This window comes from Penicillium riverlandense (assembly GCF_028828495.1).
Source record: "Penicillium riverlandense strain IBT 135883 chromosome Unknown utg000003l_segment0_segment0, whole genome shotgun sequence".
In the NCBI taxonomy this organism is placed as follows: Eukaryota; Fungi; Ascomycota; class Eurotiomycetes; order Eurotiales; family Aspergillaceae; genus Penicillium; species Penicillium riverlandense.
The window spans coordinates 6,001,103-6,028,105 of record NW_026643196.1 but is presented as its reverse complement, the minus strand read 5'-3'; the positions used below and the strand labels follow the sequence as shown (position 1 = coordinate 6,028,105).

The 27,003-nt window shown below is 51.4% G+C and overlaps 11 protein-coding genes across 11 annotated transcripts; 5 read left to right on the top strand and 6 right to left on the bottom strand.

The window, feature by feature from the left end:
- Window positions 1-15: 15 nt before the first annotated feature.
- Window positions 16-1,985, bottom strand: N7474_006098 (uncharacterized protein; the record flags this gene model as incomplete). Its single annotated transcript, XM_057197513.1, has 3 exons — window positions 16-947; window positions 995-1,337; window positions 1,401-1,985. The coding sequence occupies 3 exons, from the start codon at window positions 1,983-1,985 to the stop codon at window positions 16-18; spliced, it is 1,860 nt and encodes a 619-aa protein (XP_057054909.1).
- A 2,315-nt stretch (window positions 1,986-4,300) lies between these two features.
- Window positions 4,301-4,909, top strand: N7474_006097 (carboxymuconolactone decarboxylase family protein; the record flags this gene model as incomplete). The annotated part of the gene is made up of 1 exon (XM_057197512.1): window positions 4,301-4,909. One exon carries the CDS (start codon window positions 4,301-4,303, stop codon window positions 4,907-4,909), a length of 609 nt encoding a protein of 202 aa, XP_057054908.1.
- A 1,144-nt stretch (window positions 4,910-6,053) lies between these two features.
- Window positions 6,054-7,928, top strand: N7474_006096 (alpha-amylase; the record flags this gene model as incomplete). Its single annotated transcript, XM_057197511.1, has 7 exons — window positions 6,054-6,090; window positions 6,135-6,554; window positions 6,603-7,198; window positions 7,251-7,274; window positions 7,323-7,343; window positions 7,394-7,616; window positions 7,672-7,928. 7 exons carry the CDS (start codon window positions 6,054-6,056, stop codon window positions 7,926-7,928), a joined length of 1,578 nt encoding a protein of 525 aa, XP_057054907.1.
- A 370-nt stretch (window positions 7,929-8,298) lies between these two features.
- N7474_006095 (alpha/beta hydrolase) lies at window positions 8,299-9,371 on the bottom strand (the record flags this gene model as incomplete). The annotated part of the gene is made up of 2 exons (XM_057197510.1): window positions 8,299-8,905; window positions 8,971-9,371. 2 exons carry the CDS (start codon window positions 9,369-9,371, stop codon window positions 8,299-8,301), a joined length of 1,008 nt encoding a protein of 335 aa, XP_057054906.1.
- Window positions 9,372-9,538: 167 nt separating this feature from the next.
- On the top strand, window positions 9,539-10,118 carry N7474_006094 (putative L-PSP endoribonuclease family protein Brt1; the record flags this gene model as incomplete). The annotated part of the gene is made up of 3 exons (XM_057197509.1): window positions 9,539-9,787; window positions 9,836-9,993; window positions 10,052-10,118. 3 exons carry the CDS (start codon window positions 9,539-9,541, stop codon window positions 10,116-10,118), a joined length of 474 nt encoding a protein of 157 aa, XP_057054905.1.
- A 598-nt stretch (window positions 10,119-10,716) lies between these two features.
- On the top strand, window positions 10,717-11,673 carry N7474_006093 (SDR family NAD(P)-dependent oxidoreductase; the record flags this gene model as incomplete). The annotated part of the gene is made up of 2 exons (XM_057197508.1): window positions 10,717-10,780; window positions 10,838-11,673. 2 exons carry the CDS (start codon window positions 10,717-10,719, stop codon window positions 11,671-11,673), a joined length of 900 nt encoding a protein of 299 aa, XP_057054904.1.
- Window positions 11,674-12,373: 700 nt separating this feature from the next.
- On the bottom strand, window positions 12,374-14,467 carry N7474_006092 (heat shock 70 family protein; the record flags this gene model as incomplete). Its single annotated transcript, XM_057197507.1, has 3 exons — window positions 12,374-14,027; window positions 14,081-14,245; window positions 14,292-14,467. The coding sequence occupies 3 exons, from the start codon at window positions 14,465-14,467 to the stop codon at window positions 12,374-12,376; spliced, it is 1,995 nt and encodes a 664-aa protein (XP_057054903.1).
- Window positions 14,468-17,720: 3,253 nt separating this feature from the next.
- N7474_006091 (glycoside hydrolase family 11 protein) lies at window positions 17,721-18,405 on the top strand (the record flags this gene model as incomplete). Its single annotated transcript, XM_057197506.1, has 2 exons — window positions 17,721-17,950; window positions 18,000-18,405. The coding sequence occupies 2 exons, from the start codon at window positions 17,721-17,723 to the stop codon at window positions 18,403-18,405; spliced, it is 636 nt and encodes a 211-aa protein (XP_057054902.1).
- A 1,480-nt stretch (window positions 18,406-19,885) lies between these two features.
- On the bottom strand, window positions 19,886-21,187 carry N7474_006090 (glycoside hydrolase family 16 protein; the record flags this gene model as incomplete). Its single annotated transcript, XM_057197505.1, has 3 exons — window positions 19,886-20,230; window positions 20,288-20,741; window positions 20,790-21,187. 3 exons carry the CDS (start codon window positions 21,185-21,187, stop codon window positions 19,886-19,888), a joined length of 1,197 nt encoding a protein of 398 aa, XP_057054901.1.
- A 635-nt stretch (window positions 21,188-21,822) lies between these two features.
- On the bottom strand, window positions 21,823-24,602 carry N7474_006089 (Kha1p; the record flags this gene model as incomplete). Its single annotated transcript, XM_057197504.1, has 2 exons — window positions 21,823-23,244; window positions 23,301-24,602. Coding segments are annotated over 2 exons (2,724 nt in total), but the record flags the coding sequence as incomplete, so codon positions are not given.
- A 460-nt stretch (window positions 24,603-25,062) lies between these two features.
- On the bottom strand, window positions 25,063-25,966 carry N7474_006088 (uncharacterized protein; the record flags this gene model as incomplete). The annotated part of the gene is made up of 2 exons (XM_057197503.1): window positions 25,063-25,541; window positions 25,606-25,966. 2 exons carry the CDS (start codon window positions 25,964-25,966, stop codon window positions 25,063-25,065), a joined length of 840 nt encoding a protein of 279 aa, XP_057054899.1.
- Window positions 25,967-27,003: the final 1,037 nt, after the last annotated feature.

The window sequence follows — 27,003 nt, the reverse complement described above, 5'->3', positions numbered from 1 at the left end:
GGTAGATAGACACCACTAGAACACCGTCCCCTTCACCTGCGCCACTCTCTTCAAGTCGATGTTGCGGATCAGCAGCATCCATACAAACGCCAGCCCAATAATCCCCGTGCCCACCGCCAGCATCCTCGCCTGCGAATATGCATACGCCTTTTGGATCGCGATCCGCGTCGGGCTTCCCATCGGATATTTCACCTGCGCTGGCACCTTCTCATAGATTACCGCTAGGTGTGGCAGCGCAGACGCAGGGAGATATCGCTTCAGCGCCTTTTCGAAGGTGTTGCTCCAAATGGCACCGCAGATCGTCGCACCCGCCGAATCGCCAATGGTGCCCACTACATTCAGCAACGCCAGCACGCCCGCCACATGCTGATGGTCGACGGCGGCCAAGATGGCAATTTGTTGCACGATGAGGAAGATACTGCCGCCGATTGAAATGAAGATTTGGCACATCACAATATACCCGATGGACTGGTCCGGGCGCCGGAAGTAGATCATCAAGCCCTGCGCCAGGACGTAGAGCGGCACGGCGATGTACAACGTCCACTTGAATCGCCCTGTGAACCGGATCGCCGCACCGACGCCCAGCAGCAGAACACCAGAAACCACGTCAAACGTGTTGTTGACATACCCGGCCTCAGCGATCGAGAGGTTGTTGACGACGCGCAGGAAGGAGGTGAAGTAGTTGTTCCAACAGTAGTATGAGAGCTGGTAGGTCGCATCGAGGAGACAGGCGCCAATGACGGTCCGGTTGCTCAATAAGGTGAGGTTGAACATCGGCACTGGCGCCAGGAACGTCTCGTAGGCTGCAAAGACCCAGAGCATCACGAATCCAACCACCAGCATCGCAATGATATAACCCGTCGCCCAGCCGTCAGGGGCCGCGGAAGCGATATCAAACGGGAGGAAAAACACAGTGAGGCCGACAGAGAATAGGATGACGCCCGGTACTGCGTGCAATCAGTATTTCGCTCGCCATAAGGACCATAGTACTCACAGTCAAACTGCATGGAGTAGTACCAGATGCTCTGGAGGATGGTCCGGCCGCTCTTTTCCCTGACCAACACACCCTCCTTTCGAGCTTTGCGAACGTTGAACTTGAGCACAAAGAACAGAGGGGCTGCGACGATCGGAAAGATGATTGCAAAGCATCCAAACGCCCATCGCCAGCTGATCTGGTAGTAGAACTTTTCGGATGCCTTGGCTCCCGCGAATGCCGTGATGATATAGGGCGAAGAGGTGAACGCGTAGGCCAAGCCTCGATTCTTCAGTCGGGACACATCTGCCGTGATCACATCCACACAATATGTCATACCGGAAAACCCCAGAGTCCAGAAGACCTAGTATCTCATCCGTTAGCATTTGCAGTGATGATTTGTGCATGACTAGCCTGGCAGCCTTACATATGCAGCGCAGAAAGTCGCCAGATTATTGCAGACCGCCATGAGAACCAATCCCAAGGTTGCAACAACTGCCATGAACAGAAAGCCTTCCGCTCGGCCCCAGACATCCATGATCTTCGCTAGCGGTATGTAACAGGCCGCGCTAACGGAATCTGCAACGATATAAATAACATTTAGCAGCGAGTGAGACTCGAATGCACTCGTGACATAAGGGGTCAAGTTGTAACAGATCGAGCTTTGGAATGCATTGACAAAGTAAAGGAGCCAGATGCTGTTCAGGACGAACAGTGTCAGCCACAGCATCACACAGGGAAGAGGGCCGGCGAGAAGAATCAAAAGAACATACTTGAGGAAGACCATAAGCAGCATCGGCTTCGACCATGTTAGGGTCATTGCTTCAACATCCCGAACTCCGCCTTGTAGATCCTCACTCGGAAGATCCGCCTGGAGCTCATCCTTGCCGGTGTTGACTGCGGCGTCATCGGCAACGGGATCCCTCTTGCTTTCTTCAACTGCAGTTACGGTATCCGTATTATCGGTTTTTGTTCGATGGAACGCCCTTCGGAAGATGGGGAGGACTGCCATTGTGGTTGACTAGGATAGAGGAGACCTGAAAACAAAAGTGAATGAGTGGGAGGGAGATCTTTTCCCTTATAGAACGAAATCCCTCCACCAAAATCCCGAAGTCGGCTGTTAAGCATGCCGTAAGTTAACAGTCGTGCAAGCGTCAAAAGTGAATGAGTGGGAGGGAGATCTTTTCCCTTATAGAACGAAATCCCTCCACCAAAATCCCGAAGTCGGCTGTTAAGCATGCCGTAAGTTAACAGTCGTGCAAGCGTGATCTCGCATCTTCATTCGTCCACGGATAGAACGCGCGAAAATTCGTCCCCCTACAACGACCCACCGAGACAGGTAGTAGCTTGGCTCTATCTAATCAGATGATCTTATCTAACATGAACTATACTAGACAGAGTAAGGTTGGTATGCAGATTACGTGGTTCGGTCCTACTAGCCCCGCTCGCTTCCTCTGTGCGAGGGAAATGAATTATGGGACCTGGATCGAAGGTCATTTTGTTGTCTCGGCTCCCGCGCCAATTCCCACAACCGCACAGTCAAGCAAAGCCATCCTGAGCCAGCTTGGTACTCTACCGCAAAGAACTCTTGAGACCGAAAGCCAACGGATCAGCTCGGAATCTCTCGGTCCCGATGACGCTAACTAGTTTCAGTACCATCCCTCGTGGATATTACCACTTTCATAATGTGGCGTGAGGGCCTCATCTGATAAAAATGAATCAACTCCACCAGAGCAATGATTATTGGCATCATTTCCGCCACTAAGCCATAAAAGCCTCAATCTGCAGGAGAATTTGCTGAATCTTTTCCCTTCGGGACAAATCGCCGCGGTCGCCTCTGCAAGCTTCGGATACAAGTCAGTTCAGTGGTCCTTTTTCTTTACAAGTGCCAATTGAGAGCATTGCAACGATCAGATTAGAGCTCATTTACGTAATGTCCGAAACATGAAGGGCGGGGCCAATAAACTCAGAACTGGACGCAGTGGAACACGTTCAGATCAAGTACAGGTGTCAGGAACACTTAAACAGAAACTAGTCAGATCCCTATTACACTGATCTACAGGTAGAGATCTGTCTGTGCAAACCGGAAGAGCAGCCGAACAGTTCCACACTAGTTGTCGCATACGTCCGCACTCGGTTGCGCATCCTTGGTCAACTGGGAATTTGCTTGGCTTTCTCAGAGTGGAGATGAATGAGCGACATCGGCCAGACCGTTTCCGACATGAGCCAAGCAGGGTTCTCCGCTATGGTGCTTGCAACCTGACAAGGAAAAAAAGAGGACCAGTCAGGTAGAGCTGCGGGCCAGCTTCCTTCCAAGCGAAAAAGAATACATATTCATGATCCTAGACGAAACCAGTGTATCGAGATGTTCGGGACCACCCGACACTTTGGGGAGTGTAGATCGTGCACGATTATTATATATTCGCTGCAAACACAGTTTTAATGATTTGGAACATTTTGAACCTTTTTAGTTAAATAATGACAGCTGACTTTTTCTTGCCTTAATCTTTCCTTGTTTTGGGTCCCAGCTGGGATCACCCAGGAATTCGCTAAGAGTACCTTGCCCATTTGGACCAACTCCTCTGTGTACTCCCAGGTGCAGAACTTGGGAGTAGGGACTCGGGCTCGCTCGAGCCCATTTCGAGACGCCGGAGGTTCCTGCTGCAGTGAACCCGTCCGTTGATTATGGATACTCACAAGATACAGCAATACAGAAATTGAAAATAACCTCCCTCTTTAGCGATTTTTGGGCTGTCATCTCTTGCCCATGTTTTATAGCCCAGAATAATGCCGAACTTCCATGATGCTGTACGTCGTAGTGATAAAGATAGGGATTTAGGTGCTTGTAAAGGAAGGTATTTGTTCGAGAAAAGGCGTCTATATGCTCCGCGCGTTCTAGACGCTCTGCGATGCCCTGCAGTAGCTCATTTGGTAAACGAAGTAGCATCTCAAAGGTTTTCGCTTCACGGTAAGTGAGCTGAGGGAAGGAGGGCACGAGCGGTAGCATGTGTATAGCAGTTTCGCATAAAATACAACATTCACAGTCTCGCCAACATCATGTAAAATACAAGCTCTATTCTAGTAAGCGGAGGTTCTACTTTTGGTGAATCCCTGGGTACTCCTAGGTACATGCCCGTTGCAATGACTGGCGGATGTTGGCCTGACAGCCGAGGCAGCATCCCGGGTAAACTCTTCTCATCTCGGCACTGGGTCGGCACTGACAACCAGCTGTAGCTCTTGCTGCCCTTGTATACTCTTGGATGTATGTATGCCCTGCGCAGAATAGCAATCCGTCCTCTATCTTTCCTTCCTAGCACAACCCGCACCATGCGTCTCCCCTACGCCCCGTCCAGCCCTCCCGCCGATGCGCCCGCCGACACCGCGGATATCTACACCCGCATTGCCGCCCGGCGGAATCCCCGCCCACTGATACCCCTCGACTTGTCGCTACTACACAGCCCGCCGGTCGCCGATGGCTGGAACAGCTTCCTAGGTGCGATCCGGTCGCGTACGATTGTTGATGCTGGTCTGCTGGAACTCGCCGTCTGCCGCGTCGCTGTGCTGAATCACGCTGTCTACGAATGGAACGCCCATGCCCCGCTGGCTCTCAAGGGAGGTATCCAACCACAGGAGCTCCAGGCTGTCCGCACACTCCCTTCTGTGGCCGATGATGCGACTCCTCTCGCATCAAGTGCGCTCACTCCGCGCCAACGCGCTGTCCTGCGCTACACCGACCAGATGACCCGCTCCGTCACCGTTCAGGACGAGGTCTTTGTCCAGCTGCAGGTGGTCGGATTTAACGACCGTGAGATAGTCGAGCTCACAACCGGTATTGCGGGTTACAATTGCGTCAGTCGGTTCCTCGTTGCTCTTGACGTGGGCGAGAATAATGCCCGAGAGATGAAAAGCGTCGACGAGCTGGTCGCCGCTTTATAATACTCCGGATGCAGGAATTGCCCTGCATATCTGTGATAGGACATTGAAATGTGGGTATAGCTTGATCCCGGATCTGTATATGTAGTCTCTAAATTGATGTTGAGCCTGTGGTTCACGTTTTAATCTAAAATGATGGTTGATAAAGTCAATGAACGTGTCATTTCAAGACATTGAACTAAACTGAGATATATAAATTACGTATCGACCACCTGGCCACTTTGTTCATCCAGTTTATGGGCAATCGTATCTTGAAGCACAAGGGCTCACTCCACATAACCTTTCCGAAAATAATCCGGGTTGCTGAGTATAACGGGCTCAGCTTGGTTTGGCTGTGCCCTCTCCTAGCCCCGGGACTGTGAAACGAAGCCGCTTCTTCAAGTTGATGAAATGCAATCAGCGCAACCACTTTGCACTGCAATCATTTTGAAATGCCCCTCAATTCATTCCTCAGAACGTCCAGTGCTCGACCTTGGCTCTGCACAGGAGAGATCCGGCAACTCGCGGACGACTTTGTTTTGTACCTCCACCTTGTTACCGGCTGTCTTACCCATGTTGTACAGATGTCGTCTCTCTACGAACCAAATGCCGCGTTGAAGTCATCCCTGTCCTGGGATTGGCTAGAGAACCAGTCCGGATCGCAGGAACCAGCCTGGTTGTTTGTACAGTATGCCCCCGCATACATCTCAACGCCTCTACTGGCATAGTTGATGCTTACAACCCCAGTTGCCAATTAGATGCAATTTGAATCCCTATCACCGGAAGAGGGTGTTTTAGCTACAATCAAGCCATAGAAACTCCCTGGACAGTGACTTAATGCCCTCCTTAGTCAACGATGCCGCTGTCCCAACAGAAGAGGCATGATCACCGAGAGCATTTGAAGATACAAGTCACCAAAAGGGCAAAGGAAGCAACAGTTAGAAATGAGGTAGTTATACCGGGCCCCAGGACTTGGGTGTACAACTATTTTTAATATTTCCTGGACTGCTTATCGAGCCCTTTTATTTTAGTCAAGTTGTCAGCGATTGTTCAGTCATGGCTTAATCTCCCACTTCTCACATTCTGACACTGACATCACCAGATCGCTCTTTCACCGCGCTGATAGACCCTTTACCCAATGTTGTCTATCCTCAGCTGCTGTTTAAAGATGCGACGGAGGACAAAGGAGTGGAAAGAAATTGAAGGTCAGACCTAGTTTTGACGCTCGTTCTCCGTCATATTTTCTAAGGTTGCCAATTAGAAACAGCGTGTCCTCCTGAAAAGCCCTTTGCCCGCACCGCTTCCGAGAATATCCTGATGATGCAAGCATTTGAATGGCACGTACCGGACGATCAGCTCCACTGGCAGCGCCTTCGAAAGTTATTACCGAGCCTCAAGGATATCGGGGTTGACAATCTCTGGATTCCACCAGGTTGCAAGGGAATGGACCCATCTGCGACGGGTTACGACATCTACGACATGTACGACTTGGGGGAGTTCTATCAGAAGGGATCCCGCGCGACAAGATGGGGACCGAAAGAGGAATTACAAGCGCTTGCTTATGCTGCCCAAGCTATCGGAATTGGGATATATTGGGATACTGTGTTGAATCATAAAGCCGGTGCGGACTTCACCGAACGATTCAAAGCAGTGAAAGTCGACCCACGCCGTACGTGCTTTTAAAGCATGACTGATTAACCAGGCTAACAGGCGCCAGAGAGAAATATTGAGATTGCGCCACCAGGAGACATTGAAGGTTGGGTTGGCTTCGACTTTCCCGGTCGCAGAGGAAAGTACAGCTCCATGAAGTATCGCTGGCAGCACTTTACAGGGGTCGACTGGGATGACATGGGCAGTGAGCATGCAATTTACAAGACTTGTGGATACAAGAAAGGCTGGGCCATGGACGTTAGTGACGAAAGCGGCAATTATGATTATTTGATGTTTGCCAACTTGGACCATTCTCACCCAGAGGTTCAAGACGATATCTTCAAATGGGCAGAGTGGATCGGAACCGAGATTCCCATCAGTGGCATGCGAATCGATGCAGCAAAACACTACTCTGCTGCCTTCCAGAAAAAGTTTATTGATCATTTGCGGGCCAACGTTGGAGCCGATTATGATCTGGTGGGAGAATACTGGAGGGGAGAGGTAGGCCTACTTCTTGAACATCTTACATTGATGGATCATCAGATTTCCTTGTTTGATGTACCTCTGGTTGGTCGGTTTTCGGTTATCTCGAACGCAAAGAGCGCAGACCTACGGCAAATTTTCAAGGGCACCCTGGTGGAACAGAGACCAAGGCACGCAGTGGTAAGTTTGGCCGTTGCGAACAAAGGAACAGGACTGAATTAGTTGGATCTAGACATTTGTTGGAAATCATGATACGGTAAGTTACTGGAGATAAATGTGCATGAACCTAGCTGATATCGAACAGCAGCCAGGGCAATCATTAGAAGTGAGAATTATCGATTTTTCAATGTGGAAGGAAGCTCACGAGCCTCACAGACCCCGATTGCACCATTCTTCAAACCTCTTGCATATGCTTTGATCCTCCTCCGATGGCAGGGACGGCCGTGTATCTTTTACGGTGACCTCTATGGAATTCGAGGAGGACCCAAACCAAGGCTCGGGCCTTCGTGTGGTGGGAAACTTCCAATTCTCACCCGCGCCCGTAAACTCTATGCGTATGGCGACCAGCGAGATTATTTTGATAAGCGGCACTGCATTGGTACGTATAAAGCACGCTTCATGCTTAACCCATCATGTTAACAATTCCCGATCAGGGTTCGTACGCTACGGGGACCTGCATCATCCCTTTGGGCTTGCGTGCATTCTCAGCGATGCGGCAGCTTCCCAAAAGCGCATGTACATTGGCCGCGGCCATGCTGGGGAGGAATGGACAGATATTCTTCAGTCACGAACTGGAACGGTCGTGATTGATGATCGTGGTTATGGCATTTTTTCGGTAGCTTCGAAGAGTGTCAGTGTTTGGGTGAACTCTCGAGCGGAGGGAAGACAAAATATTGCTCGACATTTGTAAGTGTAATTCCCTCTCGCTGGATCAGTCTCTGGAATATGGCAAATTTCTTTGAATATCCTAAAAGTGAGTTATTGCTAACCGAATGCTCAACCGTAGCAACACGGATATCTATAAACTCTAAGATGTTATTTGAGGTTCGCGAATAGACCGGCATCAAGGTTTATTAGAATGTTTTAGTTCCGCTATGATTGCCTACCTACGCGGCGGAGATGAGCTTCAATATCCTGTTAAATATCTGAGATGTCGTGGCTCGAAGGAAAAGTTAGCCAGTACATTTAAGAGAGTAGCACGATGGGCACAAGTTGAAAGATGTCTATTGTTCAAAATGAATACGGCATATACAGCAATCTATAACACACGGCCGAGCAGATCAGTTCCAAAAGGCTTTCTGCAGGGCGTCACACATCAAGGTAATGCACCTCTTGCCCTCGGACAGCACTCCATCCATCGCCAGGAACGGATGTGGCATCCCCTTCATCACCTGCAGATCCACCTCAACGCCAGCCTTCTGGAGCTTCTCGGCATATTGCTCGCCTTCGGTGCGCAGGACATCCACCTCACCCACCATGACCAGCGCAGGGGGTAGCTTTGACCAGTCACCCTGGTAGAAAAGCGGACTCGCTTCTGGGTTGGTACAGTCCACTACATTGGGGAGGTAGTGGTTACGGTACCAGAGCATCTTGAGTGCTGGCAAAGCCGCGGTATGCTCATATCGGCGGTACGACTCGTTGTTGTCCACAGTCGCCGTGTTGTCTGTCACCGGGACGGAGAGCAACTGGGCACGGAAATGCACCGGTGGTGATAGCTTCAAGGCCTTGTGCGTTACAACTGCCGCAAGGTTGCCGCCCGCAGAGGAGCCACCGGTTGCAATCTTGGAGGGATCGATCGATAATGTGGCGGCACCGTCCGAGATGAGCCAGAGAAGTGTCTCCCAGCAGTCATGTACTGCAGCTGGGAAAGGGTTCTCCGGTGCAAGACTGGTCAAGTGAAACCATTGATCAGCTTCCCCGCATCGCCCTCATCGTATGCAGCACAGACTTACCGGTAGTCGACCGTCACCACTACACAGTTGCCGCGGACGCACAAATTCGAGCAAACCACATTTTCAGTATCGATGTTACCAAGCACCCAGCCACCACCGTGGAAGTACAGCATGACGGGCCATCCGCCGGCGGGCTGGTCGCCCTTGGGCGTGAAACAGCGGATCGGGACCGGAGGACCCTCGGAGACCCGACGTTGGAGAGTCATGTCCTGTGTCTTGCCGACTTCGAGCATGGGACCGGCACCAGGAATCAAGACACCGCTGGTGCGCGAAGCCTCGACGGGCTGGTAGTGGACTTGTTGGTTGTTGATGACATACTTGTTGTAGAAGTCGACATACTCCGGGTCCAGCAGGTCCTTGACGGACTCGTGGATGGGATAGGGGGGTTGCGGAGCAGACATCGTGTGTACGTTTGAGGGACTGAGTGAGACAGGGAGAAGAAGACAGAAAAGAAGAAGAAGAAGAAGAGGAAGAAGACGAAGGAGACCCCCACGCGCTGGGTGGGATGACGCGGGGGATAACCGATAAGGATTTCCTATCGTGGCAACAGATCGGCTGCCCACTCGAGATGCGGATTAATAAAGTAATGAGGTATGAAAAGCCGCTGCTTCGCCTTCCCGCGCAAGGAGTAAAGATCCTTCACATCATCCTCACCATGTCTTCCAAAACTGCCGTGCTCACCGACAAGGCCCCCAAGCCCCTGCCGGGCATCTACTCCCAGGCCATCATCGCCAATGGCGTCGTATACTGTTCCGGCGCAGTGGCGATGGATCCTACGACCGGCAAATTGGTCGACGGCGATGTCAAGGCCCACACCGTACGTATAGTCCGCCCACTGGAAAACAGAGATCTGACAACTCGCCAGCACCAATGCATCAAGAACTTGACCCATATCCTCGAGGAGGCCGGTACCGACATCACCAAGGTGGTCAAGGTCAACGTGTTTCTGTCCAACATGGACGACTTTAGCGAGATGAACTCGGTGTACATGCAATACTGGGGTGATGTGAAGCCCTGCCGGACGTAAGTTTGTTTCCCTCTGGCGGTGTGCCGTCGAATGCTGATAAGTGGTCCCTTGCAGATGTGTTGCTGTCAAGACGCTGCCATTGAACACGGATGTGGAGATTGAATGCATTGCGGTGCTGTAGATAAAGCAAATGACAAATGAAGCTACATTGCAATTGAACAGCGTGTTCTATATATAGATTGAATCGGAGGTAGCGGGAACCATCACGTGTGAGGTCTGGAGGACCTATATTCTCTCCCCTGAGCGCCTCACGCCAGTCATGTGGGCCAGATTTATTCAATTAGAAATCTTGAACCCATTTCCTTTGGTCAGACACACGAAGCCTCTAGATTTGGAAGCCGGTCTGTCGTTTCCAGCCATTGACAGTTGCACAGATCGTGCGATTGTGTCAGAATGGGCAAGTCAAACACAAACATGTCAGACAATGTCAGTCCGGAAAATATCCTGCTGACACTTGCTGCATGATCTCGGACTTATGGCCGACCGGAGGTCGCGTTTTGCTGAAAAATCAAAATAAAGTATAGAGTTGAAAAGAATTAGCCGGGCTTGCCTGGACCGCGCCCGAATAGGTAGTGGGGCCCGCGGCTAAATTGGTTGTTCGGGCCCGCCATAACTAACGAAGTAGTAACGTCCACCTCATCCACTCCAACCCTTCTTTTCTCCTCCCCCCTTCCCCTCTCTCTCCCGCGATACTCTTCTCCATGTGGTCTCCTTCGAAAATGTCATCTGCTGCGCCCCGGCCGTTGGAAGGCAAGATTGGCATCGTGACCGGTGGTTCACGCGGTAAATCGACCCCTCATCATCACTCGCGGGACAACGCTGCTAACGAATAATGCGCAGGTATCGGCGAAGCAATTGCACGAAACTTGGCCGCCAAAGGCTGCTCTCTGCTTCTCAACTTTACCTCCGAGTCCTCCCGTGCCCCGACCGAGGAGCTATGCGCCTCGCTGGCTGCGACGCATGCGATCCGGTGTGAGAGCGTGCAAGCCGATCTGAGCCAGCCCGAGACCGCCGTGTCGGCCATCGTGACCGCCGCGAAGAAGCATTTCAGCTCGGGCACCAAGCTCCAGATTGATATTCTCGTCAATAATGCGGGCGTGTCGCAGGACCGCAACCTAAACGACGCTGCCAAGGGCCCCATCAACGCCGAACATTTCAACTGGCACTACACCATCAACGTCCTCGCCCCACTCCTTCTCACACAAGCCATAGCCCCTTTTCTCCCTACCGACCGCAGCGGTCGCATCGTGAACATCTCGAGCGTCTCGTCCTCCATGGGTTTCGTGGGACAGTCCATGTATGGTGGCACCAAGGCGGCCCTCGAGGCCATGACCCGGACCTGGGCCCGTGAGCTGGCAGACCGCGCCACCGTTAATGCCGTCAACCCCGGCCCGGTGATTGGTGATATGTACTTCAAAGCGGGAGAGGACTTCTGGAAGGATATTCAGGGATTCCAAGATAATACGCCCATGAGCAAGCTCGACGAGTCCGACGCGGAGACGATGGGGCGCTTGACGAGAGAGCAGGCTCGTCTGATCAAGGAGAAGATGGGTGGCCGGCGTCCAGCCTTCACGAGTGAGATTGCTGGGGTGGTGGGTATGCTCTGCACTGTAGACGGAGTGTGGTGCACTGGTAGTGTAATCTGCGCCAATGGTGGAATGCGGATGGGCCTGTAGCGGATTGGTGGGCCAAGAATAGATATTGCATGGTAGTTATATAAATTGATCGATGATCAAAACCTGCCTAGAATGATGGACAATTCCAAACCAGATGGTGGAAACACCGCCAGGAGACTCGAATCAGCCTTTGCTAATTTGTAGACCTGAGAGTGCAATAGGACATTTCCGACATGCTGGTGTGGTTGTTGACGGCTGCTAATTACGTGGCAGGTCCTTGTTGCTATAGTAATCCTAGATCCCCATTCGAAATAGATCTTTTTCATACAGGTCTTATGGTAATGGCAAAGCTTTTCTCGAGCCTAGATTGAATTTTGCATTGCAAAAAATATAATACCCCCATATGTTAAGAATTCCCGCTATCCTAATAGTGCCCGCCTCCAAAATCGTTGCCATAGAGTCTGTAACTAGTCGAATCCACCTGCCAGTGGCCGCCCTATTGTTACTGGATTGAAAGGAGGGCGATCATTAGGTTGTGGTCGAGTTGATGGGTGAGGTTGTTGCCTAGCTGTTACATAGTTGTGATCTACAGAGAAGAGGTGGAATGCAAAGGGATCATAGTATTTCTCGAGCCGACAATTGGTCAAGCCGCGCGACTAGGTTAAATCACCTCGCCCTGGCCGGCCCCAGTCGCCGCGGATCCACTAACAGGAAAGGGAAACGAAAAAGAAGTGTATGTATATGGCCACAAAAGTTAAATTTAAAGTTCGTGATGGCCGAGCGGCTCGTCGTCCTCTAGGGCAGAATCGCAGGGCTTGCTGATGATCGGGTAGGCAACACTAGGGAGCTGCTCCTTATGCTCCTCGAAGTTCTCAGCCTCGAAGTTCTCAGCCTCGAAGTCCTCAGTAGAAGCAATAGCATGCTTGTCGTCCTCATCGATCTGGCCACCCAGGCCCTTCTCGTCGTTGACCTGGTTCTTCAGGCTAAATTTGTATTTCTCTAGTCTGTTGCGGGCCTCGATCTTAGCCTTTATCGACTTATCTTCCTCAGCGAACTCCTCGGCTTCCATTACTATGCGCTCGATCTCCTCCTGGGTCAGACGACCTTTGTCTTTAGCGATTCTTATCGACTCCTCCTTGCCAGTAGCCTTGTCGCTAGCGCTGACCTTGAGAATACCGTTGGCGTCGAGGTCGAACGACACCTCGATCTGAGGGACACCACGCGGCGCCGGGGGGATACCGGTCAGCTCGAACTTGCCAAGCAAGTTGTTATCCTTAGTCATCGACCGTTCGCCCTCAAACACCTGGATCAGGACCGTAGGCTGGTAGTCGGCCGCAGTTGAGAAAATCTGCGACTCGCGATTAGGAATGACACTATTACGGCGGATGAGCTTAGTCATTAGACCTCCAGTGGTCTCAATACCCAGTGTCAGAGGGTTGACTTCCATAAGATATTGAGGTAGATGACCATCATCATTAGCGAGCCGATCACTCTGAATAGCGGCACCAAAAGCGACAGCCTCATCGGGATTAACACCCTTGCTCGCCTTCTTGCCACCGAAGAACCCCTCCACAAGAGACTGAACCTTGGGAATACGAGTAGAACCACCAGCAAGAATAATGTCATCAACCTCGGATTTCTTGACCTTAGCATCCTTGAGCACCTGCTCCACAGGCTTCAGGGTCTTCTTGAACAGATCTATGTTCAGTTCCTCAAACTCGGCCCGAGTAAGAGTCTCAGAGAAATCTCTCCCATTGTAGAAGGCCTCAATTTCAATGCGAGTGGACATCTGCGAGGAAAGCGTTCGCTTAGCCTTTTCAACCTTACGGTTCAGCTTGTCTATGGCCTTAAGGTCCTTAGTGGCATCGACGTTGTTCCTATTGTTGTACTGCTTGATGAAGTGGTCCATCACGCGGTGATTGAAATCCTCACCACCAAGGTGGCTATCTCCAGCGGTAGCTAGGACCTCAAAGACGCCGTCCTCGACAGACAGGAGAGAAACATCGAAGGTCCCACCACCCAGGTCGTAGACAATGACTAAGCGCTCACGCTCGCCCTCGCCCATCTTGTCCAGACCATAGGCGATAGCGGCGGCGGTAGGTTCATGGACCACCCGGAGGATTTTGAGGCCGGCAATAGTACCGGCATCCTTAGTAGCCTGTCTCTGCGCGTCATTGAAGTAGGCGGGGACCGTGACAACAGCGTGAGTGACTGTCTCGCCTAGGTAGCGCTCAGCGATATCCTTCATCTTGCCTAGGACCATGGCGCATACTTCCTCTGGGGTCAGGGTCTTAGGGGAGTTGTTGATGTCGAGCTTGACGTGGGGCTTGCCATCCTTATTGATGACCTGAAATGGGAAGGCCTTGATATCTTTCTGGACATCCTTGTCATCAAACTTACGACCAATCAGACGCCTAAAACTCCTATTAACAGATTAAAGAAAATTGTGAATCTAGACCACACTTACCTGATGTCAAAGATGGTCCGGTGTGGGTTGGCAGCGTATTGGTTCTTCGCGGCGTCACCAATCAGACGCTCCTTCTCCGTAAAAGCGACGTACGATGGGGTAAGTCGATTTCCTTGGTCATTGACTAGGATCTCGACCGTGCCATTCTGCATCACACCGACAGAACTGCATGCGAGTTAGCCCGTCTCAGATTATCGAGACAGGATCATACGAATAGGTGGTTCCCAAGTCAATACCAATAATAGATCCCCAGTTTTCCTCCTCTACCACCTCAGCGTTGGTGGGGGTGCCAAAGAAAGCTAGAGGCACAATAAGTACAAGGAAGTAAAAGACGGTGGTCCAAGTGAAAGACAAAAACGCGCCGTCGCGTGGCAGTAGGCGCGGCATTATGGATGTGAGATTTTTTTTGTCTAGGGCCCCAAAGAGGAAATAAAACAAGCTATCGAGAGCTTCAATTGCGCGCCGCCTAGCGATTAAAGGAGCGCAAACAGCAAACACTGGATAAATCCCGACCCAGGACTAGACTATGAAGAGGGAGGGCAAGGGAGATAAGGGGGATGGACGGGAATAGGGAGAGGGATTGGAGAGACAGGAATAAGTTGGAGGAGTCAAATTAACTGTGCTCGCGAGAAGTACACCGTGTACTTTGCTAAAGTTAGGCTGTACCAATAATCACGTGAGGTGCTTATGTCCGTGGAGGAGTACGGCAGGGTATAACGTTAGCGGCCACCCTGCCAAATTAGTAATCCTATATTCCCCCATATCACCCCATGGGTATCCTGGGACAAGGTGGTTATCGGTCAGTGCGCCAAAGTTGCTAAACCACAGCATTCCTGACGAGAATCTCTCTCGTATGGGTCCGGAGGCCAGATATTCTATTGCACTCAGATCGGTATCATATGCCACGTTAGTGGCGGTTTCGTTCGCCTTGGTCGAAGGCCTATACAACTCTAGCGTCTCACGAATTGCGGCTGTCGCTTTGAACACGTCTTGACTGAAAAAAGAGAACCAACTATGGAAATTATCGTCCAAAACAGTTCACTGACTGCAGTGTGGGACACTAGATTCGGCGCGGGCTCGCGGAAAATTCGTAATGTCATTGCATGCCGCAGTGCTCCTTGAATGCGATTAATATTAAGGTTACATCTCTCAGCAATGTCAGCATAAGATATAGTGTCATCCAGAGGGACGACGTTCCAGATATCGAAGTAGTCGAGAACTTGCAGACAGGACATATCATGCTGGGCCTGAGAATGCGCCATAACCACATCAGCACTAGGCCACCTATTATATTCAGGAAAGAGAGGGAAGATACCACAAGCGGCTGAATAGTCCCCATCCAACTCGGCCCTACCATCAGATTATGCAGACACTTTGCTTCTCTCATAATACTTTCACGTGCATCTTGTATATACTCAAATTCAGGGCCGCCAGGCAGCTCTTGATCTCTGCCAGCTTCAAAGGTCAAATTTTCTCGCCCAGATTCCTAGAGATACCTCTCCACAATAGCGACATTGGATGAAATAGACGAACAAAGGTCCCTCAGAGATGGAGGAACGGGGGACGCCATAAATTCCAGTTTATGTGAAGTCTGCTGGTAGAAAGAGACTCGAAAAAACGTTAGCTCCAGGGAGTTTCAAAAATAGAAGCAGCCAGGTTTATATGAGACATGTCACCTGCGAGACACAGTCCTGGCAGAGGCTATGTTCGTGGTTAATGGTGATCCTCTCCAAGTGCTGGCAAAGGAAGTAAACTCAGTCACTTTCTTCCAAAAAATTTTGTTCCCTGTATGTCTCAATAACCGGATCAACACTTTCTGGTTATGGATCGCCAGGACTCTAGTAACTAGCACAGTAATAAGCCGTGCTACCAACCAATGAACTCATAGTGGCGTTTCCCTCGCTAGCGCAATGGCTAGGATTAGCCGAAGACCTCACTCTCCGCTTAGTTTCAGCCTTGCCGATCTTATGTATCTCCTAGATAGACATGCTAATTTAGCCCAAACTTTCTTCCTAGAATTTTGGTTCGCTATATATCTTAATGGCCCGATCGACACCTTGAGGTTACAGGATCGCCAGCACTCTAGTAATTAGCACAGTAATAAGCCGTGCTACCCACCAATGAACTCATAGTGGTGTTTCCCTCTAGCGCAACGGGTAGGATTAGCCGAAGACCTCACTCTCCGCTTGGTTTCAGCCTTGCCGATCTTATGCACCTCCTAGGTAGACGTGCTAGAGGACTTTCTTTTACAAGGGAGTCTATGCGGTGGTGATACTTGTGTTTGTTAGGTCCATTACACCCGGTAGCGTTTTGCCATTTGTATTATGTCCGGTGGGATCATCAATTTTACAATCCTCTTTTTCGTGTCGTCAGCCGGTCAGCCAGCACTGACGATGCTGCGGAACACCTATGTGCCTGCCATGACTCCTACGAAAAGTGAAGGATGGCTGATTGTCTAAAAGAGGTTGAGGGTTCAATGTTCCAGAGAAATGTATAAAAAGATACTAAGCATCCGCCCACTCTTGATAATTCCACTTTCAACTTTTTCACAACTAAAGATGAGTTCCGGGAAATCGACCCAATTTTACGCCTGTCTCGCTGCACTGACGCTTCTGTAGACTCCAGTCCAAGCGGGGTTGAACTATCCCACGCCGCTAGTCTCCAGGATGGAGCGTCTGCTAGGAGGCACAGATGGGGCGTTCCGCACCGGCTTCAAGGACGCCATTACGCCTTGCTCTAACTACGTCAATGGCCCGCAGACGCTAGGCCGACAGACTTCAGCGTAGTAATTGCGTGTAGCGTATCTGATGAAGGTGAGTTGGTGCCTGAGGTGTCAGCGCCCACCGCCGTTGTAGATAGACCTTCCCTTCTGGGAATCTAGGAATACCATCATCATCTCTCTCCGCTTCTTCTTCTGCTCTTCCTAGTGATCCCCGATTCCAGGTCTTTGCCATGCCGGTCCCTGACTCCCCCTGAGCCACGACCGTCATCAAAACATTATAACCGAATCATGTGAACCACGCACTGTTACATATTTCATGCTGGGCTCCGAGACTTAGAAAGCTAGCGATCAGTCTTGAACACTGCTGCACCCCACGCCCCGACTTCCTGTGGTTGAACTATCGTCTAGATCCACCCTACCTCTAGGGTCACCCCGCGGGGATCCTGGCAATTCTCTAACTGCTAGCCGGCGATCATGCCTTCTAAGCCGGCAAAATTCTGTGGGGAACCCCGTGAAGAATCCCCATTTCCCAACCCACACACTTTTACCCAACTGCCAGCCAACTACAGTCCTTTTAGGCAACTGTAGACCTTTAGCCAGCTGCAGTCCTTTTAGCCAACTGCAGTCTTTTTAGCCAACTGCAGTTCTGAGACCAGTAGCTGCATCGGAAACCTAGGAGTATAGAGCTGTCCCTGGAAACAGGCTCAAAACAGGCTCAAAACAAGCTCCAATCGTTCAACCACTAAATGTCACGCGGCAAAATGCACATATCCGAACCGCTTCATAGTGCAGGGAAAAAGGATAAATGGTCATTTTCGCAGAATATAAGAGACGGGCTCGCGGCTTCTCTTCTAGCTACACACATCCATTCATCAGCATTCAATTCTCTTCAATTCTCTTCAATTCTCTTCAATCATCATGAAGGTCACTATAGTTTTCTCAGGCCTCTTGGCCACGGCACTCGCGGCCCCTGCCACCGAACCTGTTCTAGTGCCGCGAAGTGGTAGTATTGACTACGTCCAGAACTACAACAGCGACCTTGGTACCTTCACCTACGACGAGAGTGCCGGAACATATTCCATGTACTGGGAGGATGGAGTCAGCTCCGATTTCGTCGTTGGTTTGGGTTGGAGCACTGGTTCCTCTAGGTGGGTGACTATATCCTTTAACGTAAGTCTAGGATCTAACGTTTATTAGCTCTATAACCTATTCTGCCGACTATAGTGCCTCTGGCTCTGACTCCTACCTCGCTGTGTACGGCTGGGTCAACTCACCTCAGGCTGAATACTACATCGTCGAGGACTACGGCGAGTACAACCCTTGCAGCTCGGCCACAAGCCTTGGTACCGTGTCCTCTGATGGAAGCACCTACCAAGTCTGCACCGACACTCGGACCAACGAGCCATCAATCACGGGAACAAGCACGTTCACGCAGTACTTCTCCGTCCGAGAGAGCACGCGTACATCTGGAACGGTGACTGTCGCGAACCATTTCGACTTCTGGGCGCAGAATGGGTTCGGCAACAGCGACTTCAATTATCAGGTCGTGGCGGTGGAGGCATGGAGCGGTGCTGGCAGTGCCAGTGTCACGATCTCTTCTTAAGAGATAAGGGCCTTAGTAGTCGAAAGACTTGAAATCCGAGCTCTCGTTCAGGTGGTGTGATGATCGGACTGGGGGTTTGGCGGTTCAAATGTCGATACCTGATGAGGCTGATGCCCTGGCTCCTCAGGTGTCCCAGAGTGCTCTTCTCCCCGAGATCTAGTCTAGTTGATACAACAACACATTCGTTTATTGATCTCTAGTCCTGTCCTTCCGTAGCTTCCAGCCACACTTCTGGCCCTTCCCCTGCGCCATCAAACTGTCCGGAGCAGGATGAGGAAGCAGTTCTGGGAGGAGTAGCTTAATTCTGAATGTGAGGGGCGGGGCACCTGTATTTATAGTTGTACACTGCATGCCTGCCTATTGGGCGGCTGGGACAGACTTTGAATCAATCAATCAATCAAGCAAGCAAGCAACCATGGTGGCGTTCCTAGAGGGTTGGGACGGGCTCCCAGGAGCAACTAGACCAGCTCATAGGAGCTGTACGGTTCTAGGGATCCACCTCGGCGTTCCTAGAGTCTCTGCATGGGCTCCCAGAAACCATTATGGCTCCTCTAGGAACGGCCACGCGGTTTTATTATTATTATTATTATTAAATCAAGTTTATTGTCTATACCGAGCCCTAAAGTGTGAGGTAGCTATACCATACCGTTATGCTACGATAGTATGCCTAATCCTTAAGGCTATTGCTGCCTCACTACCGCGCACTGATCGCACGCATGATGTCGTGGAAGAGCGGGGTAAATGCCTGTATATAAAAGGCCTCGCTGGCATCTGAGTTTTAGGGGCCAGCGATTAGTCTTAGAATCATACTATGTCGCATCTAAGGGCTATAGTGGCATGTCAACTAATTCTATTCTTATTATGTGCCTATCGCTATTGGCTGATATTGCATCTCGGAAAGCATAACAAACATGAGGCAAATCAACGCAGAATGTGGCCTTCTCCGTTGAAGTCGCCCACTGCAACTCCATACGGACCGCACCCAGACCCTGTGTCGAATGTGGCCTGCGCCTGGAAGGTTCCTAATCCAGTCCCAAGCAAGACGCTCACGGAATTGTCATTGGTATTCGCCAGTTTCATCTAGTCTGACTCGTCGGCAATAGGCTATCTTCCGTCGTAGAATACTCACGGGCGTCCTCCTTGATCTATTCGTAATAAAAAAATAGTGCGTCTTGGCGATCGTTTTCGAGAAATAATGAAGAGCCTTACTACTGCCTGGTCTACCTGGGACGACGTAGGCTCCGTGAGGATTGGGAGACATGACGTTTGGCAGCCTCATAGGACCTGCCTTCCCTGATTACAGACCCAGCCAAAGATCAAGCTCGGATCCTCATTATTACCACGGGAGTGTTCAACCCCCAAGACTTCCAAACACCACGCACAAAACATGCTCCTGACGCCGGGAAAAAACAAACGCTGCCCAGCCAATCGTAAACAAGATAATAGCAGGAGAAGAAGAAACGGTGACATCAAGAGGCATTTAGATTGCCTGGTAGACTTTGAAGCTTTTAAACTCCCAATACGCATTCTCAAAGCTAGCCGGGTTATTGGCCACGAAGTCGGAGCAGGTGCCTGGGCAGCTATACATCTGTTCATAGAGCCGGGGTTGACCCGCCAGCTCCCCACAGAGATCAATGTTGGCAATAATACTCTGATTGCGGAAGTGCGATGCGATATTGCATTCCGTGCTGGGAAAGTCGGCCAGGGCGGTACCCCAGGTGGATGGGTCAGGCACTCCGGTCGAGGTGGTGATATCGGCTGGAATGGAGTCTCGCGGAAAGAACCACGCACGGATGCCAGCATCACGAAGCTCGAGCGCATAAACCTATACACAGGCTGGTTAATATCATCATCCAAGAGATCCGAGCCAGGGAATCCTTACTCCGCCGCCCTGGTCATTCAGTGCTTGGCCATATGTAGATGGATCGCCTTGCACACCACAGCCAGAGTTGCTATTGGTACTATTGTCGCACGTTTTATACCGGGCTGAACCGGTTTCCTTGCGCTTGACATTCATAGAACATCCTGCTGTCGTGTGCAGGGTGACCTCGTTGCCTTCCGTGCCCACGTTGGTGGATTCAACCACATCGATCTCCCCATTCTCAGGCCAGTTGGAACCGTCGGTTAGCCACAGGGCGGGCCATGTGCCACAACCATATGGGGAATGGAGAATATCAAAAATAAAAAGCCCCGTATCGTAAGTGGATTTGGACTCGATCCGCACCGAGTTGCGGCCAGCCGGCGCATTCGGGGTCGAGGAGTCAACTCGGAGTACTGCGGATGTATCCGTAGCGAATGTAAGGTTGAGATTCTGGGCGGCCTCTTCATTGACATATCTAGTTGGGTCAGCAGCCAGGAGCGACATGCAAAGATTCATCACTTACACCACAAACCCATTGGTCGGGTCTTGGTCTGAGAAATATTCAAAGTTGTCAAAGAATGATGTCCCTTGGTACGTGTCCACCAACTTGTAGTTCAAGGGAGTGTAGTCGGGATATCGATTTGCCCGCACGCCCTCCACGGCACCCACGATTGTAACGATGATGACCACGACGACGAGCGCACCAACCACTAATTTCTTGCGAAGTGACCAGCCCCGAGGGTCATACCATGGTGTCGTTGTGAGCAGGTCCTTCTGTGGTCCCCCTGCGGGGGACGCAGGGGCGGGTGCAATGGGTGCAATGGGTGTTTTGGGGACATCGGTGGGTGCGAGCTCCGGGATGCGAGAAGTGGCACCGCTGTAGCGACCCAAATACTCGGGCGGGAGGTCTCGGTCGTCCATAGTGAGAGAAAAGCGAGTGATTGAAGATGGGAGAAGTCCAATTGAGCGACGGTCCTTAAGGGCGGTTGATGGGGACTGTGGTCCCAGCTGGAATGTGCGGTCCCTGGAATGCCCAAGGGGGGAAGACCCAGTGATTCTTGTTACGACCAAACAATAACACCTGCAGTAGATGCACGTCATAGTCGACCCCTGTCCCGCGTCCGGAAAAGGAAGGAATAACTGACGCCATGTTGTGAATGCAGATTCACCATCTTGGCCCAATGAGCTGTCAAGCTCTTCACTTCGTGTGTCCAACATCAAGCTCCTAGGGTCGGGCACGTGCTGGCTACTGCTCGCTGATTCCCCTTGCTGCCTGTCTGTTGCCTCCCTTCGCCCTTCCTAGAGAAATGCGCCCTCCGCGACGTCGACCTCCAGCTCTGCGGCCAACTCGTTGATCACTGACTCAGTCGGTGGAGCACTTCCGTTCGCACTTCCGTTCGCATTCACATATTCTCCACCTCTGTATCCAACTGGTGGGATTCTGCATTCAAAAATCGATCATATCGGGCATCTACGTGTGGGAGACAGTCATGATGACCAAATACCAACAAACCATAAGAAAAACCACTGCTCAATCACCCAACTAGCCCCTGTTATCACTGGTCCTGATTAGGAAATGTAGAATCAGCCCCTGCTTGAAGCACCAAAACGCTACCCTTAATCTGGCTGTCGGGTTGCACCATGGTGGTGGCGACCTGTCCCAACGCCCGACGAGTGTCATGGCCGATACCACCATCAACCAAAGAAGACTCCCCGATCGTCTCGACTGCATTACAATGCCGTCCAACTACGACAATGTTATTGGCCTTGCGGGAAGCCTGACCTAGCTCCGTTCGGACCGCTGCAAGAGCCACTGCAGCCGTATCACTAATTGTGCCCGACGTAGTCGAGCGCTGGAACACGACGCGTTCGTTCATTTCTTCTGGAAGAGAGTCACGCAGGGTCTCGACAAGGACGAGGTCGGTTTTATGGTCTGCAGTGGATCCTAATGCTGCACTCGACGCCGGGAATTGAATGATGGTTGCTGTCACCTGATCGTGCTGGCTCAATTGTAGGACAAAGCGGAGGGCGAATCGATCGTCCCGGCCACCGAAGAATGGAAGAACGATGTGGTGGAACTGGTTATCGAGGGCAGGTCGAGACCAGGCGGACTTCTGAATGCTCATTGCGCTCGTCGAGCGTTTGGCGGTTCCTGCGCGGGCCTCGGGACTCCGCTCAATAAGGATGCCAACATGGTTGGGCACCCGCTCCAAAACGTCAGAGACAAAGCGTGTGTAAGGGCCATTCGCAAAACGGCCCGCCGCGTCAACTTCCAGGCCGTTCTGGGGATCTGCCAATGTGCCCGTCTCGCTCCAAGGCAGAAGAAGAAAATCCCCGATATTTTGATTTGCCATGCCAATGAACGTCTCCGCGTATGAATGCTCTGGGACAACTGATACACCAGCTCTGAGTGACAAGTCATGCCACTCGCCAAAAGCGCGGAAGGTATTGATGACGGGGTCCCACAGGGCATGCTCGCCGGCCGCAGCCACTTTCATGACACTGGAGTCACGATCTGTTAGTTCCATCAGTCGCACGCCTTGCACGCGAAGAGTTCCCTCTTCGTTCTCTTCGGATGGGGTATTGGCATCCTCGACCGCCTGGTCAGTCACTTGCAGCGCTTTCGTCGGATGCACTCGTGGTGATGACCGTGCAGCTCCAGTATTGGGACTGAGGAGAGCTGCTAGAGTGCAGATGCCTGAGAGGCCATCCAACCGAAGGTACACCAATAACTTCCGAACGGGAACTGATCTCAGCTGGTCTTTGGCAACAGAAACACTATCTGAGCGGCTACCATTTGGAATAGTGTTGCCATCCCAGTCGATCTCCCCACGTCTCCATCGCTCGGCCTTGACTTGATACCATGTCGGGTAGAGCACGGTGGTCAGGGGAGTGGTTATGAAGGTTGTGATCAGGGCCATCACCACAAATATGGTAAAGGTGCGTGTGCTGAGGATCTTTGCTTGCAGACCAATATTCTATAGAGTTGGTATTAGCTTGAACATTAGGGGAAAAATCAAGAATGGTTGCGTACCAAGACAATCAGCTCCACCAGACCTTTGCAGCTCATCAACACACCGACCGAGAAGCTCTCCCGCCAGAGTAGCCCACTATACCGGGATGCCAGCGTGCCACCAACGACCTTGGCCGTGAAAGCAATGGCGATCACCCCAATAACGTAGCCCCAGACGGTCCCGGAATCGAGTAACCCCAGATTGGTGCTGAGACCTGACAGGGTGAAATACAGGGGAAGGAACAAGGCGGCCACCAGATCTTCGATCTTTTCTGTCAGTTTGATGGCAAAGCCTCCTTTATGTGGGCACATGAGGCCGATGACGAAGCCGCCGAAAATCGCATGGATGCCAATGGCCTGAGTGAAAAAGGCCGACACAAGTGTGATTAAGAGGGTTAGGGTCACGACGGACTGGCTGGGTCCTTTCTGCAAACTGCCCGTCCGTTCGAGGAAGCGATAAAACAGAGGCTGGAAACCGAAGATCAAGAGGAGCATGTAGCCAACGGCGACAAGCAGCACATACAGCGCGGTGATGCCGCTACCGGCATTGACCAGAGCGACGCACAAGGCAAGCAGGATCCAGCCCACCACGTCATTGCCCACTCCGGCGGACAAGACAATCACTCCGACGCGGGTGTCGAGCAGCTTCAGCTCCGTCAAGATACGACACAGCACAGGGAAAGCGGTGATGGCCATGGCAATACCGATGAACAGTAGATAGGTGCCAAACTGGATGGGCACGGTGCCGGGTTCATTCCGGAATGCATTGTAGAGTCCGTAGGAGATGGCGCATCCGAGCCCGAACGGCAGGACCATGCCCGCTGCGGAGACCCCGAAAGCCACGCGCCAGTTGCTCATTAGAAAACGCAAGTCGGTCTCCAGACCGACTTGGAACAAGAACAGCACGAGGCCCAGGTTCGCCACCACGCTCAGGGCTGGGGTGCTTTCGGAAGGGAAAATGGTGTCCGTGAAGCCGGGGATGCGACCCATCACGGACGGCCCCAGGACGATTCCAGCGATGACCTCGGCAATGACTCGCGGCTGGCGAATCTTCGACAGCGGCCAGTGGATCAAGCGACAGAGAATGATGATGATGCCCATCTGGATGATGAACACCAGGAGGGGGTTTTTCGGGTCATAGTGAGCCGGGTTGCCGCCATCCAGCACGCCCTGCGGGTTGGCGCGCGCGGTGGCTGTGACCCCGGCCGCTGAGGAGGTGGTGGTGGATGCCAGGATGATAGACCCAGGGGTGAGAGGGAGAGGAAGAAGAACAACAAGAAAACGAGACGAAGACAAAGAACGAGGTGTCAGAGGAAAGAAGGTCTGGATGGAGCGCCGCCTCGGGGGCAGAAAGAGAGCGGATGATTGATTAGATTAGTTCCGTGATTGGTAGGAATTAAATAATGCCTCTCTATTGAAGGGAAAGGTGAGAACGAACGAATGGAATTACTGATCACTATTACATCCATATACATACCTCTTGCCAGATCTATACCTACCTACAACATGTATTTTTAATTAAATGATCGAGCATTCTTCTCCACTCTCCCCACATTCCAATCGGTTGGGGAACATGGTGGATGTAGAGGTAATTAGTATATATATTCCTCAACAGACACTTCAGTTTCGAGGACTAACTAGTCACAAGGAATATTCCTCGCTGAGAATTGAATTGCTGTACTAAAAAAAAACAGTTGCTCCAACAAGGGCAAGGTGAAAAGAGCAGAAATCCAACCATGCAAAACTATATACAAGAAGGGGGAATCATAAGATGCAGAATAGATCAGTAGTTCGCCGGTAGCTCGTGACGTTCGAAGCGGGGATGACTGCTGGCGGTGGATGGCGCGAAGCCAGGACGGCTACTGGCGTTGGATGGTATCGGCGGCAGACTGCCAGGTCCCTTTTCGCTCGAGTACAAGTTGCCTTGTCCACCAGATGGCGTCGCAGGTAGCTCAGTATTGTTCGAAAACGGCGTGGGAAGCTCCCGCACTTGCGATGGCAGTTCTTTCTGGGGCCGTTTGGAACGCCGTCGGGCGAGAAAGAAGATGAGGGCGACCATCAGAGCGATACCGAGCACTCCCCCGACCACACCCCCTGCGATGGCCCCGGTTGGGGTATGCGACGAATTATCTGAAGCGACACTCCCGGTGACCGCGGCTTTGGCATGGGACGGCTGGTCAGTGGCGACGGATGCCGATGTCGTTGTCGATGACGTTGTTGATATTGCAGTGGTTGTCGATGTTGTAGTGGTCGTTGATGTTCCTAAAAAGAACTCCCATCAGCACCTTGTTTAGGGCTTCTTATCTGTGTTTGGTATGACACTCACCACTCTGGACAATGCTTAACAACTGATCGTCAGTGCCGGCATAACTTTGACTGGCGCAGCCGACCCAGACGGTATTCTCGACGTAAAATCCGTAGTTCTCCTGCTCGCAACAAAACAAGCCGTCATAACTATAGAGATCCCAAATAGGTTGGGCACAGGATGGATTGCTCTGCAGAACACTGGTGCAGTTGAGACCACTGGGGCAGCAGATCATGTTGGCGATGCCGGTGTTGGAATCAAAGCAGAAGGAACCGTCTGGGCAGCAGGAGTGCATGCTGCCCCATGTGTTGGCGCAGGATTGCTCACCGGCGCCGCAAGTGTTATTGCGGCGCACGGCGTAACCGGGGATGCTGGACGACATGCTGCCTGAGGAGAGGCAGAATTGTGGAGGAAGATGAGAAAGACAGGGCAAGAAACCAACACAGTGGGAGGTCGCAGCACGGACGGGCGTGTGGGGGCCAAATCCTCGGCAGGTACCGTCAGTCGTTACCTAGAGATCTATTCTTAGTATTAAGATAATGCTGATGATTATGATTGTTATTGTTATTTTGCGGTGGTGAGTATGATTATTTCCTTCTGTGTTGGTAGTGATTGATGAGAAGGCCAGGAGAGAATCATACTGAAGGCAAAGCCAACATCCACTGTACAAGGATAATGATCCTCAGGCCGTGCGACGCGTCCCTGAACGCTTCAGGACAGTTCCTCGGTGACCAGTGATCATGGATTTTGATATTTGTCTCCCACATAGCAACTGTCGCGAGAATGATCCATACTATGTTGACCACCCCGATGAGTCCTGTAGGGAAAAGTCTGCTTGTGGGGCCCCATTCGTTATGGAGGTAAGCTAGGCTATATTAGGAAAAGCAGCACGTTCAGCTTCAAGTTAAGGAATACAAAATATTGAAGGCGAGTAGTCAACTAGCGCAGTGGGATTAGTAAACCATCGCCGTCTCTTGAGAAGAGAAAAAGAGACTCTCGTCAACCCTTTAGAAAACAAATCCTGCAACAGCGCGCAGATCAGTCGACGAGCCCCTAAATCGAATCCGCGAGCCGCTAATCCCTGTACTGACACTATGCTCCCCCGGAATCTGAAGGCAGGATGAGTACAAAACTAACACTGTTGAGGAGTTTGACACAAGGCTGCAACATGCTTTCCAAACCATGTGTTGGTTACAGTTATTAAGCCTTATTATATATGACACAGTATCTTTTGCAAAAAATATTTGGTCATTGTGATTCCCCACGGCTGGCATCATCATTCTGAAGACAATCTTTTCAAGACTTCCTGACCTTTCTCATCCAAAACCGGATATGTTCTCAAACTTAACAGTTCCTTCCAAAAATCCTTTGCATCTTCATGTTGATCCACGGGTTGTTGTAGTAGCTTCTTCCACCCCA